The sequence below is a fragment of the Sceloporus occidentalis genome, unplaced genomic scaffold, assembly GCF_023333645.1.
Source record: "Sceloporus occidentalis isolate IW3139 unplaced genomic scaffold, rSceOcc1.0.p SCAF_12, whole genome shotgun sequence".
NCBI classification, from domain to species: Eukaryota; Metazoa; Chordata; class Lepidosauria; order Squamata; family Phrynosomatidae; genus Sceloporus; species Sceloporus occidentalis.
The window spans coordinates 23,769,814-23,792,943 of record NW_028316992.1 but is presented as its reverse complement, the minus strand read 5'-3'; the positions used below and the strand labels follow the sequence as shown (position 1 = coordinate 23,792,943).

The following is a 23,130-nucleotide window of genomic DNA, read 5'->3' as shown; positions in this document are numbered from 1 at the left end:
TAGATTGACTGTTATATTTATTACTAAAGACTTTGCAGTATGGACAACAAGGGATCTGCCGCAGTCACCTGCAACTCTTGTGGGATGTTTCTCTTCTTGCCTACAGAAGTGGAGAACTTCACATGCACCAAGTGCAAGTTGGTAGCACTCTTGGAGGAGAAAGTGCAGCAGCTGGAGTCCAGAGTAGCTATACTTCAGCATATTAGGGAACAAGAGGATTTCCTGGACACAATAGAACTAACTATCTTAGATGAGTACCACGCAGAGGAAGATGCTAGGGTGGAAGAGGTCACTTGCCAAACAGAGGAGGCAGACAGCTGGAGGAATGTCACAAAGAGAAGTAAGCCAAGAAGGAATTGTTCGGGGAGCTTGCAGCTAGAGAATCGATTCCAAGCTCTTTCCCTTATCAAGGAGGATGAAGAAGAGCAGCATGGACAGACTTCTGGGACAGAGCAGGGGAGCCTGAGAGTCCCACCCGAGGAAACAGTCGCTGCTAAGCCTCGGAGGAGGCGTGTGGTCGTAGTGGGGGACTCCTTGCTGAGGGGTACAGAAGCAGTGATTTGTAGGCCTGACAAGATGTCTTGAGAGGTGTGTTGTCTTCCAGGTGCAAAGATCCGTGATGTGACAGAGAGGCTGACAAGACTGGTCAAGCCTACTGACCAATACCCCTTCCTTTTGGTCCACGTGGGAACTAATGATACTGCAAGACACAGCATTCAGAACATCAAAAGGGATTACGTGGCGCTTGGTAGGAAGCTGAAAGGAATGGATGTACAGGTTGTCATGTCGTCTGTTCTGCCAGTTGAAGGGCATGGTCCAGGAAGGGAGAGGAAAATAGCAGATGTGAACAAATGGCTTTGCAGATGGTGCCGCTGAGAAGGATTTGGATTCTTCGATCATGGGCTGCGGTTCCATGAGGAGGGACTTCTTGCAACAGACGGGTTGCATCTCACGCCAGTTGGAAGAAATGTTTTTGCCAACAGTCTCAAGAACTTGATCAGGAGAGCTTTAAACTGAGTTCCGAGGGGAAGGGAGACAATATTAAGGAAGGCGAAAGGGATGGTGAAAATAGTCAAACTGACATAGAGGAAACAAGGCAAACATTGCAAGGACCCAACAGTGGGAGGCAAAAAAACTTGCACAGGCAGCAAGTAAAAGGGAACCATGGTCTGCGATGTCTCTACACTAATGCACAGAGCATGGGAAATAAGCAAGATGAACTCGAACTCCTAGTACAAGAAAGCAAATATGATATAATAGGCATCACTGAAACCTGGTGGGATGAGTCTCATGATTGGAATGTGGAAATAGAGGGGTATAACCTTATTAAGAGAAATAGGCCAAACAGGAAAGGAAGAGGAATAGCACTATATGTCAGAGATATTTACACCAGTGAAGAGATCCTGGACATCAATCATGGAAGCCAAGTGGAGAGCATCTGGATAAGAATCAAAGGGGAGGGAAACAACAAGGGTGTTACGGTGGGAGTCTACTACAGACCCCCAAGTCAGACTGAGGAATTGGATGATATCTTTCTAAAACAGATGACCACACAGTCAGAAAAGAGAGATGTAGTAGTGATGGGCGATTTCAACTATCCTGATATTTGCTGGAAGTCAAACTCAGCAAAATCCTCAAGGTCTAGCAAATTCCTCACTTGCCTGGAAGACAATTTCATGGTCCAAAAGGTGGAAGAGGCAACAAGGGGGTCAGCTATTTTAGATCTGATCCTAACCAACAAGGATGACTTGGTTAATGAGGTGCAAGTGGTGGGATCATTAGGTGGAAGTGACCATGTTCTCCTGGAGTTTGTAATACAGTGGAAAGGAGAAGCCAGGCAGAGTCAGACACGCATCCTAGACTTTAGGAGAGCGGATTTCAGTAAACTTAGAGAAGTATTGAGGGCGATTCCATGGTCAGAAATACTAAAAGATAAAGGAGTTCAGGACGGATGGGACTTTCTCAAAAGGGAGATACTGAAGGCACAATTTCAAACAGTTCCAGTGAGAAAGAAAAACGGGAGGTGTCTCAAGAAACCAGGATGGATGACTAAGGAACTTTCAACCGAGCTAAGTTTGAAACGGAACATGTATAAGAAATGGAAAAAGGGGGAAATCACGAAAAAGGAATTCAAAGAAATAGCAGGCATGTGTAGGGGTAAAGTCAGAAAAGCTAAAGCGCAGAATGAACTCAGGCTTGCTAGAGAGGTTAAGAACAATAAAAAGGGCTTTTTTGGATATGTCTGCAGCAAGAGGAAGAGGAAGGAAACGGTAGGGCCACTGCGTGGAGAAGATGGCAAAATGCTAACAGGAGATAGAGAAAAGGCAGAATTACTCAACACCTTCTTTGCCTCAGTCTTCTCAGAAAAGGCAAAGGGTGCTCAACCTGAGGATAATGGAGCAGAGGACAGAATAGGGGAATTTCAGCACAGAATAAGTAAAGAGATAGTAGAGGAACACCTTGTTAATCTAAATGAATTTAAGTCTCCGGGACCAGATGAACTCCATCCAAGGGTATTAAAAGAACTGGCAAATGTAATATCGGAGCCATTGGCAATAATCTTTGAAAACTCCTGGAGAACAGGAGAGATCCCAGCAGACTGGAGGAGGGCAAACGTTGTCCCCATCTTCAAAAAGGGGAAAAAAGAGGATCCCAACAATTATCGTCCAGTTAGTCTGACATCAGTTCTAGGAAAGATTCTGGAGCAGATCATTAAACAGAGAGTCTGTGAACATCTAGAAGGCAATGCCATAATCACAAAAAGTCAACATGGGTTTCAGAGAAACAAGTCATGCCAGACAAATCTAATCTCTTTCTTTGATAAAATTACCAGCTTGGTAGATGAAGGGAATGCTGTGGATATAGTATATCTTGATTTCAGTAAGGCCTTTGACAAGGTTTCCCATGACATTCTTGCAAACAAGCTTGTAAAATGTGGGCTAGACAAAGGAACTGTTAAATGGATCTGTAATTGGTTGACCGGCCGAACCCAAAGGGTGCTCAACAATGGCTCCTTTTCATCCTGGAGAGAAGTGACCAGTGGGGTCCCACAGGGCTCTGTCCTGGGCCCAGTGCTATTCAACATCTTTATCAATGACCTGGATGACAGAATTGGGAGCATACTTATCAAATTTGCAGATGACACCAAATTAGGGGGAATAGCTAATACCCCAGAGGACAGGATCAAGATTCAAAATGACCTGAATAGACTAGAAAGCTGGGCCAAGGCTAACAAAATGAAATTCAACACAGAGAAATATAAGGTATTGCACTTGGGGCGGAAAAACAAAATGCACAGATATAGGATGGGTGACACCTGGCTGAATGAAACTACGTGTGAAAGGGATCTAGGAGTCCAAGTAGACCACAAGTTGAACATGAGTGAACAGTGTGATGCGGCAGCTAAAAAGGCCAATGCTATTTTAGGCTGCATCAATAGAAGTATAGTGTCTAGATCAAGAGAAGTAATAGTGCCACTGTATTCTGCTTTGGTCAGGCCCCACCTAGAATATTGTGTCCAGTTCTGGGCGCCACAATTCAGAAAGGACATTGAGAAACTGGAGCGTGTCCAAAGGAGGGCGACAAAAATGGTGAAGGGTCTGGAAACCATGCCCTATGAGGAACGACTTAGGGAGCTGGGGATGTTTAGCCTGGAGAAAAGAAGGTTAAGAGGTGATATGATAGCCCTGTTTAAATATTTGAAAGGATGTCATATTGAGGAGGGAGCAAGCTTGTTTTCTGCTGCTCCAGAGAACAGGACCCGGAACAATGGATGCAAGCTACAGGAAAAGAGATTCCACCTGAACATTAGGAGGAACTTCCTGACAGTAAGGGCTGTTCGACAGTGGAATGCACTTCCTCGGAGGGTGATAGAGTCCCCTTCCTTGGAGGTCTTTAAACAGAGGCTGGATGGCCATCTGTCAGGGATGCTTTGATTTGGATTTCCTGCATGGCAGGGGGTTGAACTGGATGGCCCTAGTGGTCTCTTCCAACTCTACGATTCTATGATTCTATGATACAGATACATTAAGGGATGGGGTGTGTGTGCATGCACCCACTTGCTTTTGCTTACGTAGACAAAACAATACCATCCATAGACCAAGAAAGATAGGTTTGCAAAACTGCAAATAATAGATTGGGTGAGTGGGGGAAAACATTGTGAAGGACAATCCCAGCAACAGTTCATTGAAAACTGAACATGATTAATGGGAACAGAATGCTGGTTTGTTTGTGTGTGAATGGAAAACGAAAGCTGGAATACTGAAGATGAGCTTGGTTGACTGAAATAATAAAGAGACACCAAGTCTCTTTTGCTTATTCTTATTAATTGTCAGGAATAAATCAACTGAATGTCTGATAAATGTTGTTTAAGCTTAATGACACACACCGAGTAGCTTATCTGTGCTTAATCCTTATAATTTAGAATATTTGACACTTTTAATTCTAGATACTGATATCTTTTGAGTTTGTGTGTGATGCTCTGCTGAATGTATTTTCTCCTGTTTGCAGAATTCTAGCAGATTGGTTGAAAACTAAATTTGCAGTTGATAAAAATTTGAAGGAAGCAACATCTGCGGTGAATGGTGGAATTGAAACACTCGCATTACATACCTCTCTTTGTACACAAGGAAATCAAGATATTCATGTCAGCACATGTATAAAGGTTTGTTTGAAGTGTGCTTGCCACATTCCCTTTCTTGATAGATATTGCAAAAGTTTTGTTACCCAAGCACATTCTATATATGGGTCTTCCTTCTGAAAAAACATTCAGAATGCAGCAGTTGTAAAGTGAAGCTAGTGTCACTGAACATACTGTATTATCCCAAGCACTTCAAGTTTGCTTCTAGTTGAAATTCAAATTGCTAACAGCATTATGTAAAACCCAAAAAAGCCTAGGGTGTCTGAAGGATGACCTCCTCCCAATGTACTTGCTTTGTGATAAGACTTCATGTTCCTCTTTCTGTTCTGAGAGCCTTCAGGGGTGATGTGGAAGATTACAAAGGACATTCTGCTTTCTTAATATGAGGAAGCCTCCAGTGATGAGTTTGATTCACCTGTGGCACATAAAAGAAGAACTACATGATTTGAATTGTTGTTTCTAGTCCTGTTGCTGCAGGACTCCAGACCATTTATCTTCCTTCTTTTCCCTGAACAGGGGGCTCCTCTCGCATTCAGTCACTAAAAGAGATGCTTTCATTTCCCTAATCCATAGTTTCTGATGTCTGAATTTCTCTATGCTCTGTCTTTTAGAAAGAATTTTTCTTCATTTTGTCTCTTTTCTGTGTCTCTGCCCATTTCTTGAATGTCAGAATATACTATTCTTTATACCTATACCTCCAAACACAGAGGAAAAGCAGATCAGCAAAGTAAGCTCTGGATCTGAGTTTTCAAAATCAAAAGACAAAGTTCTTAAATCTGTGCTGTTTGCTTATCCTTTTTGTGGTAGCTTCAAGGAGTGGAAAAACACAGAGTTTAGGGAAAATGAAGCTAAAAAACTGTACTTTTATTGGAACAATATGTTGAATACTAAAATAAGGGTTAAAACCTGCTGTGAGGCTTGATCTGGCTTGTAAGCCACACTTAGTAAGTTAATAAGCAGAGCTGGGCTTGGAAACTGTAATTACAGTTTCCAAGCCCAGCTCTGCTTATTAACTTACTAAGTGTGGCTTACGAGCCAGATCAAGCCTCACAGCAGGTTTTAACCCTTATTTTAGTATTCAACATATTGTTCCAATAAAAGTACAGTTTTTTTAGCTTCATTTTCCCTAAACTCTGTGTTTTTCCATTTGCTTCTACGTTTAGGGCATCACCTCCCAGTTTCCTTTTTTTCGTAGCTTCAAGGAGTGGCAATTTAAATAGATTACAGGGGCCCCTGTCATGAACATAAATGAATACCAGTGGACCTCCAGGGATTTTTGACATTTTTCGTAGTCTGTGCAGCCCTTAAACGATTTTAGGGGCAGGAAATTGGTCCCAGACTCTCAAGAGTTTCTTTAGAAGTGATTAAAGAAATAACTGAAAATATTACAAATACTTATAATTTGCAGTTTCTCCAAAGACTCTAGTAATCAGTCTTTTGGTTATTGCAGGGTTAACCCCTCTGAGTCTGGCACCCAAGATTTTATGTTATGTACATTAGAAGAGCAGATCATAAGAAAAATTAAGCAAGCAGCTATTGGTGACTTAGGAGAACAGTTTCCATCAATAAAGGCATTCTCAATAAAAGTGTCTATTTGAGCCTGCTAGCCATGGTTTTGTTTTTGTTTTGTTCAATCTTTCTTTTTGAAAACATTTCTTTTCAATGTACTTTCCCAGTCCTGGGAAAAGAGCAGGAAATAAATAAATAAATAAATAAATAAATAAATGTTGGTTGATTAAAGCTTTCATGTTCGGAGGCAATCTGGATTCTGTGTGCTGTAGTGAGGTCAGTGCCAGCTGCAGGGGAGAGCTGTTATAGTTCAGGCCATTCCTGAGGTCTTCCTGGGAATGTATGGTTGGGCACTTGCACGGGAGAGTGGACTAGATTATGCTGGTCTAATCTAGCAAGGTTACCCTTTGTTTTCTTTCTTGTTCCTACCTTGTTCTTTCCCTGTATGCTGGAATGGGTTGTTTGTCTTTTCTGTATAGATGACCCATGGGACACTCAGCACTTCAGAGACCGAAGATCCAGGGACCCAGAAAAAGCTTCTTGGAACTAGTGGGCTTATTCTTTTGCTCTCTCCTCGAGTAAGAAGTGATGATATGGCAGAAGAAGACATTTATTGGCTTTCAGCCTTGCTTCAATTGAAACGGCTTCTTCAAGCAAAACCTTTTCGACCAGTCGTACCTCTGGTGGTTCTTGTCCCAAGTCATGGAGATGAGGCCGCAGAAAAGGAAGTTGAGGAAGGTGCTAGAGATTTCTTTACTTAAAAATAATTGCTGTTGCTTTAAAACGTTGGTCAAGACTGAAAGTGTGGGGACAGTTGGTATCATCCATAGTTCTATAAACAGTATAATCTGTTTTTACAGCTTTGTGATAAGCTTAAATCAATATTTTCACTTTGATCGTTTGTGTGGTTGCTATACCTTCCTTCTGTGTGTCTCAAGGAATAAGGGAATAGTATTACTAAACTTGTAATGCCCTTCCTTCTAAAGGATTGATGCTGCCAGATTTGATTTCGGCTAACCTTATTTCAAGCTACAATGTTGTTGAAATACCGGATTCTGTGAATGACTTGCAAGGCACCAAAAAGGTAAGAACAATCTCTGCAGAGAGATTGTAAGTCATATTTTTAACACAGTTAAGTAGAGAATGTCAATGAATCTTACCAATGGAAATGTTAGAAAATAATTTTGTGTAGTGGGTATGTAGTTGCAGACTAAACTTTTCGCAATGCTATTCTTTTGATTTTTTTCTTCAAAATTGTGTAGTTTAGTTATGATTTTTTTATAAAAAGCTTGCATTTATTCATTACTGTACAGTATTTACATTTCTCCTAAGGCTTTGATGAAGACCCTGCTCCACTCTGCAGTGTTCTCTCCTCTTGTGCTTTAGGCTCATGGAGCAGCCTGTGGTGAAATTTGTAAATAGCAGTTGAGTTTATTTAGGGAAAGACAGCATCTTATGTATTAAGAGTCCTAGCCTGTGAAGGAGTCTAAAGAGTAAAAACCCCTTTAATTGAGCCAGACGTCCAAGCAGCTGCAGCAGAATATATCCATTTTTTATTGGTTGGAAGATTTATAGCCCACCTTTCAATCCTGAAAGCAGTTCACAATGAATTGTCGTGAACATCAAGAAAATGCACTCAAAGATAACATCTGACTTATAAGCTTAGCATTTCAAAAAGGCATGTAGCTATTCACAGGGCCAGTACAGTCCCCTCTCTCTTTCCTCAGCACAACTGGAGGAGAAGATCTGAAGTTGCTGCTTCCATTTTAGATTTTTGGCATATTGTCCAAATTTTGAACTGTGCTTAAGCGTAATTGTGGTTAGTGAAAAAAGCTGCATAAACTGCGGTTTGAAGTTGGCTTATTTGTACTAAGAATGGCTAATGTTAACCACAGTTTTCCTATGTTTGAATGACAGAGCAAGCAGCAATTAACCAAAAATGGAAGCAAAACTTTGTGTAGCTACTTCAGTGGAGAGGGAGCACATCTCATAAACAGACATTTCTCTGTAGCAGCACTTTTTCCTGTTTTGGTCCTGGACTACAGAGTGGTCTTGAGTTGATTTTTCTTGAGTAAGATGATTGAGAAGGTGGTGGCCCTGCAACTCAAGACACTTCTGGATGACACTGATTATAAAGAGAAATCTCAGGCTTCTCCCTAAGACTGTGACTGTTTGGGTTGGTAGGTACCTGTGCCAGAGACTGGAGGAGAGGAGCACAGCCCCATTTGTTCTCCAGGCTCTCTCAGTAGCTGTTGATATCATCAAGAATAGTATTCTTTTGGCCTACCTGTCTGGGTTGAACATTGTGGGGTTGAAGATTTAACACAGAAAGGAGTTCCTTATAGAGTTTGTACTTAGAAGCCATCTGCCAGGGTAGCTTTAGCTATGGATTTCTGCATTGGCAAGGAGTTTGACTAGAGGATCCTTGGAGTCCCTTACAGCTCTATAGTTCTATGATTCTCTGTGTCAGCTAGTGAATTTGTTTGTTCTCTTTGTTGCTTTTCACAGCTATCTGAAGCAGTACGGTGGCTGGTTGCTCAGTACCCTAGCTCTGGCAAGCTTTGCTGCCAGACACTCACACAGTATGTGGAAGATGGCCTTGAACTTCTCTTCAGCCAGCAGTTCTACCAAGACAGGAAGGAAAGACATATGGCGGGCTTGCAGTCCCAAGACCCTAGTGCCATAATAGAGCTGTACAACAGTGCGGTACAGTTCTTGGCAGAGGTTGTCTCTTCAGAAGATCTCTTTGAACTCTCCTGGCCTGTATCTGAATTTGCAGAGCCTGGGGGTAGCAAGCTGCTTCCGCATCTCCATTGGAACATCCCCAACCACTTGGCGTGGCTGAAGAAAGCTGTGCTGTCCTTCCAGATCCCACACATGGATCTTCCTCCTTTGGGTGGTAAGGATTTCTAAGCAGGGAGAACAACACACCTGAGAATATTATCTAGCAGTGTCTTAGAGGCTATTCTGTTGAAAATAAGGAATGTATTCTGAATTTTAATTACCTTAAGTACAAAAGGTATGAATGAAAATTTTGCAAAAATCCATATAATCTCTTCCTGTGTATGTTTCGTGTATATTTTTTAAAAAAATTATTACTAAAATATTTTATTCGTATTTACATTGCGTATGCATAACATATAGTGAAAAAAAGAAAACAACCATGTTTTTCATGTATTTTAATGTGCTACTAAAGTTGTCAGCTATCCAAAGGTTTTCTTGGTCTTACACCACTAAATGCTGAAGCAAGAAACTTTGATGCTCTTATATTTTCTGAATTCACTTTAACAACATAGGCCTGACAACAGGTTTTTATTTATTTTTTAAATGTTTCATATTTTCTCACAAGACATGAATTACAATTTTTGACATACGCTTTTATATATTTTCAGAAAGAATGATACTGGGCTTAATCACAGTTTGAATTCACAATTGAATTAACTAACATTGTTCAAGAGATGTCAGACTTACCTCTGCATATTTTGATTCTAGCCCAAATTATGTTGTGTGTGCCTAGCAGTTATTACACACATTTGGATTTTCCCACATGCTGATGTTTTGGACAAATTTTGGGTGATGGAAAAGATATTGAGATACATTAGCCATGGATCTTCTTTTCTCACATTGGGGTGTATTTTTTCTTTCTCCCTCAAACCAGCTCCCTGGCACCCTGTTTGTGCTATGATCTTCCAGTATTTGTCCCAGACTGCCAGTTCTCCTCAGACCCAGGAGATACTTCAGTCTCAAATAGAAAATTTGTTGAGCAGAACTTACCTCGAGTGGAAGGACAAAAGGTCTGTGAGTTCAAGAGAAGATGGCCCTTCTGTAGAAGAGATTCCTTGGGACAGTGTGTTGGCGCTTTGCATTAACCATAAATTGAGAGATTGGAAACCTCCTTGCCTACCAATAGCACCAGGTAATGCTAAGTACTGTATATACTCATGTATAAGTCTAAAAATTTTAGTCAAACATTGACCCAAAAAAACCTGGGTCGACTTATCCATGGGTTGATGTAAGTATTATACTTTAATTCTTATATATATTAAAAAAGAACCATCCCCTTTCTCTGAATAGAGTGATAAAAGGTGAGAGCTTAGTCCATCCTGGGAGCACTAAAAAGAAACATGGATCCCCTCTACTCTCTCATCCATCTAGCCTTTAGGATGAGCACAAACAGTTATGCCTGTCAGAATGTTTTAAGTTCTTTGGCATCATTTTCCTTTGCATCATCCTTTACATCCTTTGTTACATGCCCCTAGGTTTTACCCTCGACTTACCCATAGGTCATATCAAGATCCATTATTTTGGACCCAAAATCCGCCCTTGACTTATACATGAGGTCAGCTTATAGTCATATATGGTACTTTGGGCACTTTCCTTATGTTTTGCTTTTTCCTCTTGTATTAGCACATATTGATTTTCAATCAGCAGAGAAGGAGCCTTCCATTTTGAGAACCAAACAGTGCCAGCCATTTTGAACAAAGAAACCAAATACTTACAATGCTTTTCTTGCTTTCTGTGCCTCTACCTATGCCATTTTTGATCAGGTCTCGGTTTCTTTTTTGTCCCCAGGGATGCCCAAGCAGGATCCTCCCCCAGGGATCATTCACTTCCAAAAAGACCTCAGAGGAACACATGTCCCAGTCCAAACTGACAATGAGACTGCAAAATCATACCTCCTTGGGTTGGGAGTTGTACACCAAGCACATCAGTCCCTTTAGGAGATGGGAGACACTCTTTGTCTCTCTGTTATCCACCTTCCTAGGGAAGAAGATCTCTCTCTACTCTAACTCAGTAGATGAAAGTGTATACCTTCATCTTTCCCTGCTAGATCTGCTAGATCTCACCTGAGGCTGCTCAGATAGTCCAGGTTAGTAAAGCTAGGAGGAATTCTCCACCATCACCAGCCTCGCCGAGAGCCTGGGTAACAGTTGACTTTTTATGCACATAGCCAGGAAACAAGGGCAAATGGTTGGGAAATTATTTGTAGCTAGTTTGCCATCCTGAATTAGCAGTGTTTCGCCTGTAGTGGATGGCGTTAAAGCTGGAAAATTCATGCTACTCCTGATTTGACTGTGGTGGGTTACTTTTTGCATCTTACAGAAGCAGTGAATGAAGATGGACAGATATATGTATATTTCTTTAAGGAACATTTGAGAAAATTCACTTGTCCTTTCTTATGGGAAGAAGCTAGTTTAAAAACTCAGAAAATGATGCAAGAAAGTCAGGGAAGGTGAGTTTGTCTTAAGAAATGTATGACATGTAACTCTATACTGTATCATAATTGATTTATATCCTTTTGTACTCCTCCTTGTAGACCTTTGAAAGTGAAACAATATGGCTGATGAGATCAGTGTAAACAAGTTTTAAATGACGCCGACTTTGTATATATACAGTGTTAGGCTCTGAAATGGTTGTGAATGTAAGGAAAAGTATTTTAGGGTTGTGGTCATGTGGCTCAATGAAAAATGTCACCTTGGTGTGCAGAAGCAATGAAAACAGCCAGTCCCCTGTTTGTGCAGAATGGACACTAGCAACAGTTTTATAGGGATGCTATATTCAGTTCTAGATCCCCATCTTAAAAAAAGGAAAAATTTGCAACCAATTTGAGCAAGGAATTGGATTGTCTTCCCACATGAAAAGCCTAAAGTATCTGGACTTTTTCTTACATTATTTATTTTATATCCTGCCTTTCTCCCAAAATGGGATTCAGCTATCTTAGAAGAAGTATAGCTAACACAGAAAAGGGGGCAGAGGTTAAGACAAAGGATTGTATGATTAAGTGTGATTTGAAGAAAAATAATAGAAGCTTACACTGCAACTCTGATTAGGGAAACTGATTTACAGTAGATAAAGGATGGACAAAAAGTGCTACATATAAGACATGGTATTAGTCATGATGTATTTGTTTCTCCATGATGGCTAAATGGGACTTCCATGATTTGAAATAAGATCTTCAAAATATTAGGTGATAGAATAACTTTTTTTTAAAGTATGATCTTTATTAAAGTCTTGAAAAAACATACAACATTTCATAATACATACAACAAAATAACACATAACAAATAAACAGATGCACTGTATATCCACGACTAACAGGTATACTAACATTGACACATATAGTACATAACCAACATCATGTACTTTCTAGAGGAAATTGAGACATGATAAAGCCAAGATAACGACCTTAATACAATCCAGTCCATCAAATATAGCCACTTCATGCACGATTAAAAAAACTACATTCTCAGAACTCTTTTTCCCTTCTTATGGATTTGCTCTGTGTTTAAGTTCTATCCTTCATTGCCATACCTTTGAAGAAAAACCATAGTTACCAAATGAAATTGAAGGATATACCTTCAGTTTTAATAAATGACATTAAGGGGTACCAAACTTTCTTTGTCTTTTCCCAGTCAAGGCTTTTCACATAACAGGTGAGTTTATCCAATTCCATAAAATCCAAAGTCTTCATTATCCAGTTATTCCATGCAGGTTGCCCTGTCCTTTCCAATAGGAGGCATACACCATTCTGGCGGCTGAAATCATATAGAACAACAGTTTCCCATGCGTATTTTCAAATTTATCATCCATAATCATATTTAACAAAAACATTTTAGGGTCAAGCGTGAATTTATGATTAAGTATTAACTGCATTTTCTGATATATCTGGGTCCAATATTCCTTGGTATATACGCAATGCCACCACATATGAATAAAAGAACCCAAGGTTTTACCACATTTCCAGCACATGGGATTTTGGTTTTTATAAATCTTTGAAAGTTTTAAAGGGGTCAAATGGTTCTGCATTTTATAATAATTTTCTTTAATTGCTACACAGGCTGTATAGTTTATGCGCTTACGCCAATTCTTTTCCCATTGCTCTAACAATAAGTTTTCGCCTAAATCTTGCGCCCACTTTATCATTGATAGTTTTATCAATTCATCATGCATATCAAGTTTCAACAGGAATTTATAAAATTTAGAAATTCTCTTAACACTCTTACCGAAAATTATTTTATCAAACTCAGATAATGCTGGCTCTATACCAGTAGATTTATAATCCAAAGTAAACCTTTCCTTAACTTGTCTGTATAAAAACCAATTCATAGCAAACCCTTCTTTCTCTAAAACATCAAAAGTTTTAATGGAGAGTATATTCGTCTTCTTATCCTTTACTAAAATATCACTATAAGTAATCCAGCGTCCAGGGATTATTATATCATTCCTATGGAAAGCCTCATTTATCGAGGTCCACAGTGGGAGTTTCAGGTATATTACTCTCCTGAATTTGGTCCAAGTTCTCAATAGGGCTTTTCTAACAAAGTGTTGTGAGAAAGCGTTATTAGCTTTGATCTTATCATAGAATAAATATGCGTGCACCCCAAATACATTCCCAGCCATCTCCTAATTCAAAACATGCTTATCTTCCAATTTAAACCACTCCACCAACCATTCAAAACAACATGCATAAAAATAAATCTTTAAATTTGGGAGACCCAGACCGCCACACCTCACGTCGTCCTGCATGATCTTAAATCGGACCCTAGGTTTCTTGCCTCCCCATAGAAACTTACTTATGTCTCTATTCCATTGAATAAAAGGTGTTTCGTTGACCAAAATCGGGATAGTTTGAAACAGAAATATCAGTTTGGGGAGAACCATCATCTTAACGGTTGCTACTTTTCCCAACCATGACAGACCAATTTTATCCCAGCGTTTTAAATCCTCTTTAATTTTTTGCCAAACTTTGCTATAGTTGTTTTTAAACAATTCAGAATTTTTTGTAGCTAGCCAAATTCCCAGGTATTTAACTCTATTGACAATTTGAAACCTGAGCCTTTCTCTAATACTTCTCTCTCAGACTCATTTAAATTCATTACCAACATTGCAGTCTTGTCCCTGTTTAAAATTAAACCTGAGACATTTCCGAATTGTTTTAGTCCTTGATTAATTTCATAAATATCATCAATAGGATTTGATAGGGACAGGACCAAGTCATCAGCGTAAGCCCGCAGCTTCAATTCTGCCCCTTTGTTTTTAATATTAGGTGATAGAATAACTAATGAGGAGAGGCGCTTGCCTTCCTGCTCTCCTTATTGGGTTTCCTAGAATTGGCTAGCTGGCCACTGTTGCACATAGGGTGCTGGACCCGAGCAGGAAACATGTGTGTCTCCAGATGCTGTTGCACTGCAGCTAATAGCAGTCCTAGCCAATGGCTGGGGGTTGCTGGGTGTTACAGTCCAACAGCTTCTGAAGGGCCTACAGAGATCTTGTTATGACTACTATGTTATGACTACTATGAACGCACTGATGTTTCATGATTCCGACAAAAAGCAGGGTTGCTTTTCCTTGATATTTCTTCTCCTATAGGTCCAAAATAAAAGCTACATCTTTTGTAAAGCTGTATCCACCTTCATTATGTCCAACTGAAGATTGTGCCAGTGAGGAAATTACAAGGAACACAGAATTGACTATTCCCAGTGGAGCAGACCTAACAGTGGCTGTTTCAGAAGTGGATGTTCTCCCTGAGTTACTTTCTGCTAAGCTGCAAGAGGAGAAAGCAGAGAGCAGAAGGTACAGCTTTTGTTTGTCCCTCCTTCACAAGGTGTGCTGCTAGAAGTGTATGTGAAGTGGTAATGGGTATGGACATCCACTTAATAGGGCTATGAGGACAAGCGGAACAGTTGAAAATGGTACAATCCCAGGCATTGTATGATTGTTTGTCTGATATTTAATTTGATGTTTGATGTTTTTAATTTGTTGCTTGCTTATTTTATCTATCTTGTATTATTATCTATTGTTTTATATGTATTTTGTAGAATGTAGGCTATTGGTAGGTTTCATTTTTATCGATTTTATTGTTTGTATGTACAGCGCTGTGTAAATCTACAGCACTATATAAAGAATAATAATAACAACAACAACACAGCAATGGGGCCCAGCAACGCTGGCTGAATATCAGCTGCCAACACATAGTAACTGGTGCGATGTGCTGGATGGAAAGTAGGCTGATAGCTGGAGGCAAGATAATTTAAAGAGAGCCTTTGAACATGGAAAGACAGTTATAAAGATGGCAATCCTTGCAGCGACTGGACAGAGTGTGGTGATATAAAAGAAACTGGGAGGTATTAATATATACATCCTTCTGAGAAGGCTCTTGCAAATGGGAAGGAGAAATAAAAAAAAGTCTGTAGAAGGAAGGGCCCTCATCTGCCTTCAACAAAGGTACTCCTCTCCTCCCACAAGGCACCTGGCTCCATCTTTGCCTCTGAGGGGATAGAAGGAAGGGCCCTCATCTGCCTTCAACAAAGGAACTCCTCTCCCCCACAAGGTACCTGGCTCCATCTTTGCCTCTGGGGGGAAAGAAGGAAGGGCCCCCATCTGCCCTCCACAAAGGAACTCTGCTCTCCCCCCCAACAGAAGGCACCTGGCTCCATCTCCCTCATTCTGGTCCCAGAATTCCCCACAGGAAGAAGGACAAATTTAACCTGTGCTGCCTGGAAGAACTTCCTGCTTGCATCGGACTCTTTCCCAGAAGGCCTGACCTGGCAATATTATTATTGTTTTCGTTATTATTGTTATTGTTGACCTTTTATTGTAAACCCCTCAAACTCCTTTACCACCTCAGTTAGATAGCCAGCTACACCTCTTTCTTTTCTCTGCGAACCCCATCCTTCTCATGGCTCGCCACATTTCTCCTAACCTGATCCCCATTCGGCCTCTCCCTGTCTCCCTGCTTCCCTTCCTCTGTTCCCTCTGGAACTGCCGCTCTGCTGCCCGTAAAGCAACAGCAATCCATGACCTTTTTCTCTCCAAATCCCTTAATCTCCTTGCTCTCACTGAAACCTGGCTCCCAGCCCATGATACTACAACCTCCGCTGCCCTTTCTTTTGGTGGTCTCTCCTTCACCCACACAAGCCGTCCTGAGGGTCGAGGGGGAGGGGTTGGTATCTTGCTATCTAACTCCTGGCAGTATCAAGTTCTATCTTTTCCCCCCAGCTATCATTTCTCTTCCTTTGAGTTTCATCCTATCAGACTCTTTTCTCCTGTACAGCTCCGGGTCACAGTTATTTATCGCCCTCCTGGCTCTGCCACCCAGTTCCTCTCAGACTTTGAATCATGGCTGACATTCTTTCTTTCAGATTCAATCCCCACTTTGATCCTAGGTGACTTCAATATTCACATTGATGATTCCAATAACCCTACAACATCTCGCTTTAACTCTCTGCTAGCTTCTTTTGGCCTCCAGCCACACTCCAATGCTTCAACTCATTCTCTTGGTCACTGTCTTGACCTGGTTCTTGCTGCAAACTGCACCATTTCTGACTACCTGGCACTTGACTTTCCACTATCTGACCATCATTTAGTCTCCTTTGCTCTCACTTATACTCCACCTCCTCGTCATACTGTTCAACGCCATTTTCGTGATCTTCAATCTGTTGACTCTAACCATCTTGGTCTGACCCTGGATTCTTCTCTCTCTTCCCTAAATCTCGGGGATTCTGCTGATTCAGCAATGTCTTTATTTAACTCCACTCTTTCCTCAACTCTTGACCATTTTGCCCCTGTCTCTGTACGCACTTCTTCCTCTAAGACTAGACCTCAGCCCTGGCTTACCCCCAACATTAAGTTTCTCCGGTCCTGCTCTAGAGCGGCCGAACGTCTTTGGAGAAAGTCCAAAGAGTGGGCTGATTTTATCCATTTCAAATTTGTTCTTTCTTCCTTCTCATGGGCCCTCTCTATGGCTAAACAGAATTATTACAAATCATTGATCTCTGCCAATGAGAGGCGCCCGCAGCGTTTGTTCTCCACCTTCAACACTTTGCTTAAACCTCCCTCTCCTCCTGTCTCTTCATCATTCTCTCCTAATGACTTTGCTAATTATTTCATCTCTAAAATTTCCATTATTCGCTCTGAGATAGTCCCCCCCCCCCCCGATTCTTCTTCTGCTCTTAATCTTCTATCACCCTCGCCTGACAAATTTTCTGTGTTTCCTCCTGCCTCTTTGGATGAACTCTCTTCACTTCTGAACTCTTCCAAACCTGCAACTTGCTCCCTTGATCCAATTCCTACTCGTCTTCTAATCTCTATAGCTCCCTCCTTTCTGCCCTCGCTTCTCCATATCTTCAATCTCTCTCTCTCTCTCTCTCTACAGGCTCCTTCCCCTCGGACTTCAAACATGCTCTCATTTCCCCAATTCTGAAAAAACCTTCTCTTGACCCCTCCTCCTTGTCTAGCTATTGTCCGATTTCTCTTCTTCCCTTTCTTTCTAAGGTTTTGGAACGGGTTGTCTATTCGCGCTGTCTTGAGTTTCTTGAAGCCAATTCCATCCTCGATCCCTTTCAGTCTGGCTTCCACCCAAGGCATTCTACAGAGACAGCTCTCACCAAGATCTCGAATGACCTTTTACAGGCCAAGGCTAATGGCCTTTACTCTGTTCTCATCCTTCTTGATCTGTCTGCAGCCTTTGACACCGTTGATCACTGTCTTCTAGCTGATATACTCTCTGACCTTGGGTTCTCAGACTCTGTTCTCGACTGGTTTAGATCGTACTTGTCTGGCAGATCCTTTGCAGTGGTTGCAGGAGGTCAGACTTCATCTCCTGTTCCCTTATCTGTTGGAGTTCCCCAGGGCTCTGTTCTGGGTCCCCTTCTGTTTTTTCTCTACACACTGTCCTTAGGAAAACTCATCAGCTCTTTTGGCTTTTCCTACCATCTGTATGCCGATGACACCCAGCTGTATCTTTCCGCCCCTGACCTTTCTCCAAGGCTTGAACAGCAAGTTTCGTCCTGCCTCACAGCTGTCTCGCAGTGGATGTGCCATCGGCGTTTGAAGCTCAACATGTCCAAGACGGAGCTTCTTGTCTTTCCTCCTAAGCCCACCCTTCAACACTCCTTTTCTGTCTCTGTGGACAACATTTCTATTCAACCAGTCCAGCAAGCCCGCAGTCTTGGTTTTATCTTTGACTCTTCTCTGTCATGTATCCCTCAGATCCAGACCACAGCCAAGGCTTGTAGATTCTTTTTGTACAATATTGCCAAAATCCGACCATATCTCTCCGCCTCTACTGCCAAGATCCTGGTCCATGCCCTAGTGATCTCACGACTTGATTACTGTAACATCCCCCTGGCTGGGCTTCCTCTTTCTCACCTCCATCCATTAATCTCTGTTCAGCATTCAGCTGCACGCATTATCACTTCCACCCACCGCTCTGACCACATCTCTCCTGTGTTGGCATCCCTTCACTGGCTCCCCCTCCCTTTCCGCTTTCAGTATAAGCTCCTGCTGTCGACGTTTAAAGCCCTCCATGGACTGGCCCCTCCCTACTTATCAGACCTTCTTTCTCCTCACCTTCCCACTAGGGCCCTCCGTTCTGGTAGTCAAGGTCTGCTGTCCCAGCCCAGGATTTCCTCTGCCCCATCTCGGATTCGCCCCTTTTCACTCGCTGCCCCTCACTCCTGGAACCTTCTTCCCCCACAAGCAAGAGCCATCACTTCTTTAACCAGCTTCAAAATGGAGTTGAAAACCATCCTGTTCAGAGTAGCCTTCCCAGGCATTGCATAATTGTCGCTTACTATTTGATATTCTTGTGGTGCCTGTTTATTGAACCATTTCCTGTATTGCTATGTACTGTATATGTTTTATCCTACTTGAGAGTATGTATTTTCCCTGGAAAATGATTAACCATTCATTATGAAGCCTCGCCCTCCCTCCAGTCCATCTCCCTTGGTCCAGGCCTTGGAGGTAGAGAGGAACTGCTGGACCTCTTACCCTTTCCCTCCACCACTCCCTTCTTCTGTGTCTTGTCTTTTTAGATTGTAAGCCCGAGGGCAGGGAATCGTCTAACTAAAAGATTGTATGTACAGCGCTGTGTAAATTTACAGCGCTTCATAAATAAAGGTTAATAATAATAATAATAATAATAATAATAATAATAATAATAATAATGTAAAGAGAGAGATAACTTCCTTATTTACGTGTCTTTGTTTACTTTCGCTCCGTTTTTCTTTTCTTTTCTTTTCCTTTCCTGTCCTTTTTCCTTCCTCTTTTTCTCTTCCACCTCTTCTCGTCTCTGTACATAATGTATGATAATATAGTAAATTTGAGAACTAGAACTAGAAGACCAATATTATATTAATAGACTACTGCTACTACTTTATGGAATATAATTAAGCAATCATGTTTCCATGGTCTCTGTGCAAACCTTTAATATAAAGATGTTTAAAGTAATATAATTTTTATAGGCTAACAGGAAGTATATTTAGTACAAAAATATATGGGAAATTATTTATACCTACATTATAAGGTTAGGAATTTTATCTCGGAAGAAGAAGAACATTTCAGTAAAAATAGTACAAAAGGCAGTATATGTTATACTACCTGAAATGGTAGTATTATTTGTACATATGTGTGTATGTTTATGTTGTTATTTGTAAATACACGTCTTTGTATGTTTAATAAAAAATTATTAAAAAAAAAGAAAAAGTAAGTGCATCATGTACGTTTGCAAATTATTTTTCTTTCTTTCTCCTTATTTGGTTTAGGTTTGATGATCAGCTGCAGCAGTTGCTAATCAATGACTCTCAGTTATTCCAGGATTCTCCATCTCTTCCTCTTTACCTTCCTGAAACGCTCGTGCATGTGCCTCAAATAATCCATCCACTTGCCAAAATGTCAACATCAAGAAGCCCAGAGGTAAATTCTATAAGAACATAATAGAACTCTGTAGGAAGCACAGAGAATGTGCTGGTGTGTTGTTGCTCTGTAGTTTAGATGCCTAATTTCCAAGTACTGTAGAAACAGTAAATGAGGCCACTTTTCCAGACTTGTGAATGACAATACTAGGACTCTACAGTAATTTACCCTGGAGAAATGTTATCGCCCCCTGATCAAAATGCGTAGAATTATCTTGAGATGAAAAATGAAGTCAAAGAAGCATCTACAGAGGAAACTGTTGTAGTAGTGTCTAACTTCAGTTGTATTTGCATCAACTAAATAGATATGTGTTCTAGTCAGAAAAAAAGCTTTTAAATGTTGTAAACTGGTACAACTTGACTAGTTGTAGATAAGTAATCTATGATTGTCCAGCGTGTCCAATGAATGCTACAAATTTGTGGTACTCCTGGAGAAGGGCAGGATTGTAACCATACCTGAACATAACACAAGAATAAAAACAAGTGTGTGCAAGAAATGCAGGGCTGTGCATGTAATCTCCACCCCAATTATTAAGTGGATTGATCAGATCCATTAATTAAATGGACTGAGTGTCCTCTTTTGGCTTCCATTCACATTCACTTCAACAAGTAAAAGCTTCGGTCCAGCTGGGAAACTTGCTTTATTGACAGGTTTTCCTAATGAAGCAAAGCCTCTACTTGCATTCCATTGGCCATAAGTAGAATCCCCCCTCAAATCTTCCAACTGAACAGAGAAAGGCCAGACTATGATGGTGTGGCTGACACAAGCAATGATGTTGGAACAGGACTGTTCTGTATGTGCCATGTCCTTCACACATGATGATGTACTATGTTCAGACATAACAGCAGAACCAGGCTTCATTTAGTCTGGCCAGAGGTATACTTTTGCTTTACTGCTTTTTGATTCAAATTCAACAACATTTTCTGATTTTGTTTCCTCCTTTCCCACATCAGCCTGGAAATAAAGAACTGAGGGACCCAGATACCTCTCTGTCTCACAGACTTAAATATTTGAAACAACTGATAATGGCAAACAGAGAAGAAGAAATGGCTTGTGAACTCCACCTGTCTACATTGTTAGATGTGATTGATACGTGATCATGCTTAATCTAAACGTGTAAGAAAGCTCAAAAACTCACATTGGATCACAAAGATATGTGAATAATCTGGATGGAAATCCATGTAAGAACAACAAGGACTTCTGTGAATGAAGTTTTCTGTGACTCCATTTGATAATATTTCTTTGTGATTGTATCATACTGTTAACAGCTCCCCAGTGTTGAATTTTGTGCTCTAATTTTGGCCACTTTCCTGTGTGCACTTAACCTGGGAGTAACCCTTATTTAATTCAGTAGGACTTACTTTCAGATGAGCCTGTGTTTGTACTGAATGTCAGTGTTTGTACTGAATTTCACAACTTCTAAGAGTTGGCAGTCTGTGATTTGTCATGAAATAAAATGGGGAAAAAATGATTAGTTCCCAGTTTTATCTAAGAAATCAACTGTGTGGAAGGGGCAACCCCTTGTATATCACAGGGTAAGGGCTGGGCACTGTTTGAACATTGTGTTTCCACATCAGTGTAGGTGGTGTTGGAGGCAGGGAAGATGCACTGATGGATGGGGAAGTAAGTTGCACTGTCTCTTAGGCGGGTTACACACTGCCAAAAAGTACGTGCTAGGCACGTACTAGGGTTAGGAAGGGGCGTCCTTTCCTGACGCCCCAACCCTAGTATGTGCCAAGCACGTACTTCTACATGGGCGCTGCCATTTTGATGTGGCAGACACTTAGCATCCGCATGTTGCGTGCGCGGTTATGATGCTGCAAGTGTGACATTGGTGCCTTGTGGTGTCATAACCGTGCCGCAAGAAGAAGCCGCTTTTTGCGGCTTCTTTTTTCTGCGCGGAGGAGCTGCGCGGTTGGCCGCTGCGGCTCCTTCGCGCAGCAAACACAGGCGCCAGCAGACTGCCTTTTTGGGCGGTCTGTAAGGCGCCTTAGTTTCCCAACACATTTAAGAAAGTGAAGTACTGTGCAAAGTCTTGGATCCCATGTAAGCTAATTTAAGATGTTCGTGGAATGGAAATTTCTTCCCTCTTAATTGACCTCAGTTTTTACCAAGTATTGGAAGGAACTCTACCACAAAGCAGGGTGGGGAGCTTTTCTATCATGGACATTCTTACATTGACTTACAGAATGATTCTTATTGGAATCCAAGAATCCAAGAAGAAATGAACTGCGTGCACGTTCATGTAGAATTTTCCATTCATAAAATGGCCAATATTTTGCATTGCAAATGGGGTTAGAGTTAGTCATGAAGGAGCTCCATAGTGGAAATTTGAGTGGCTTGTGCTTTCACAACTTTCCTCTTTTGTGGGTTATGAGCAGAGCTGACCTATCCATGTGGTTGTGTACAGCAGAAACTGGAAGTCAGAAAGGCTGAGACCCCCTTTTATACAAATTAAAAGAGATGACTAGTCCCAAAAGACAAGTATTTCTGATGTCGTCATTTTCATTAATGAATGGAAACACACCCATTAAGCAGACAGTAATGTGCAAAGCAGCTGTAAGAATTGCTCTAGAAGTATGAAAACCTATGAAAGATTTTGCAACAATGTGAGGGCAGTATTCTTAGTAATTTTACCAAAGCAGTCCCTCTGATTTTGTGTATGTGTTGTGAGTAAAAATGACAATAATCTGCCTACTCTAACATTGGAATAGTTACGTTCCAGTTTTGCTTCGTTTTTAAAGTAGGAATTTGCTTTAGAAGAACAAAGAATGGTTATTTTTTACTGTTTGGGGAAGCATTGCATTTCAAATTATTTTTCCCTTGAGTAGACCCTGCTGATACAACGTTTGTAATGTCCAAATTCCTGTTGTTATCAAGAATAAAATCATAGCTTCCCCATAAGAATATCCTGAAATACAGAGATTGTAAAGTTGGCAATATCCTCTTTACTCAGGAATCAGAATCTTGATACTTTGCATATTTTAAAAAGAACATGTGTTCTCTCTTTCAGTGTACACTTTTAAAAATATATCATTCACTTTTTTAGTTAAGTGTAATGTTTGATTTTGATACTAGTATTTGCACTGAGAAGGTAGCATGATGAATGTCTTGAAGTTTCCTTTGCAGTATTTTTCTTAATATAATGCATACTATCATGGTTGGTCTGTAGCTCATCGTCTAGAATAAATCAATTATTTATACACTTTTAAATTAATACTTGCAGCACCATCTGTGTACAGGTTTGATAGGTCCCTTTTCCAACAGGCTTACAACCTATTCAGAAG

At 40.8% G+C, this 23,130-nt stretch overlaps 1 protein-coding gene across 2 annotated transcripts in view; it reads left to right on the top strand.

The window, feature by feature from the left end:
• LOC149305391 (germinal-center associated nuclear protein-like) overlaps positions 1–21,314 on the top strand; it is a 52,306-nt gene extending 30,992 nt beyond the window's left edge. The window contains exons 21-29 of one of the 2 annotated variants that reach the window (XM_089478083.1): positions 4,510–4,663; positions 6,628–6,886; positions 7,135–7,232; positions 8,657–9,047; positions 9,807–10,064; positions 11,252–11,381; positions 14,519–14,722; positions 19,693–19,843; positions 20,797–21,314. In XM_089478083.1, the coding sequence (XP_089334209.1) occupies positions 4,510–4,663; positions 6,628–6,886; positions 7,135–7,232; positions 8,657–9,047; positions 9,807–10,064; positions 11,252–11,381; positions 14,519–14,722; positions 19,693–19,843; positions 20,797–20,940 (1,789 nt within the window). In that variant the 3' untranslated portion in view covers positions 20,941–21,314. Of the gene's footprint in view, positions 1–4,509; positions 4,664–6,627; positions 6,887–7,134; positions 7,233–8,656; positions 9,048–9,806; positions 10,065–11,251; positions 11,382–14,518; positions 14,723–19,692; positions 19,844–20,796 lie in introns of those variants that run through there. The other variant, XM_089478084.1, reaches the window with a different exon arrangement.
• The last annotated feature ends 1,816 nt before the right edge of the window (positions 21,315–23,130 follow it).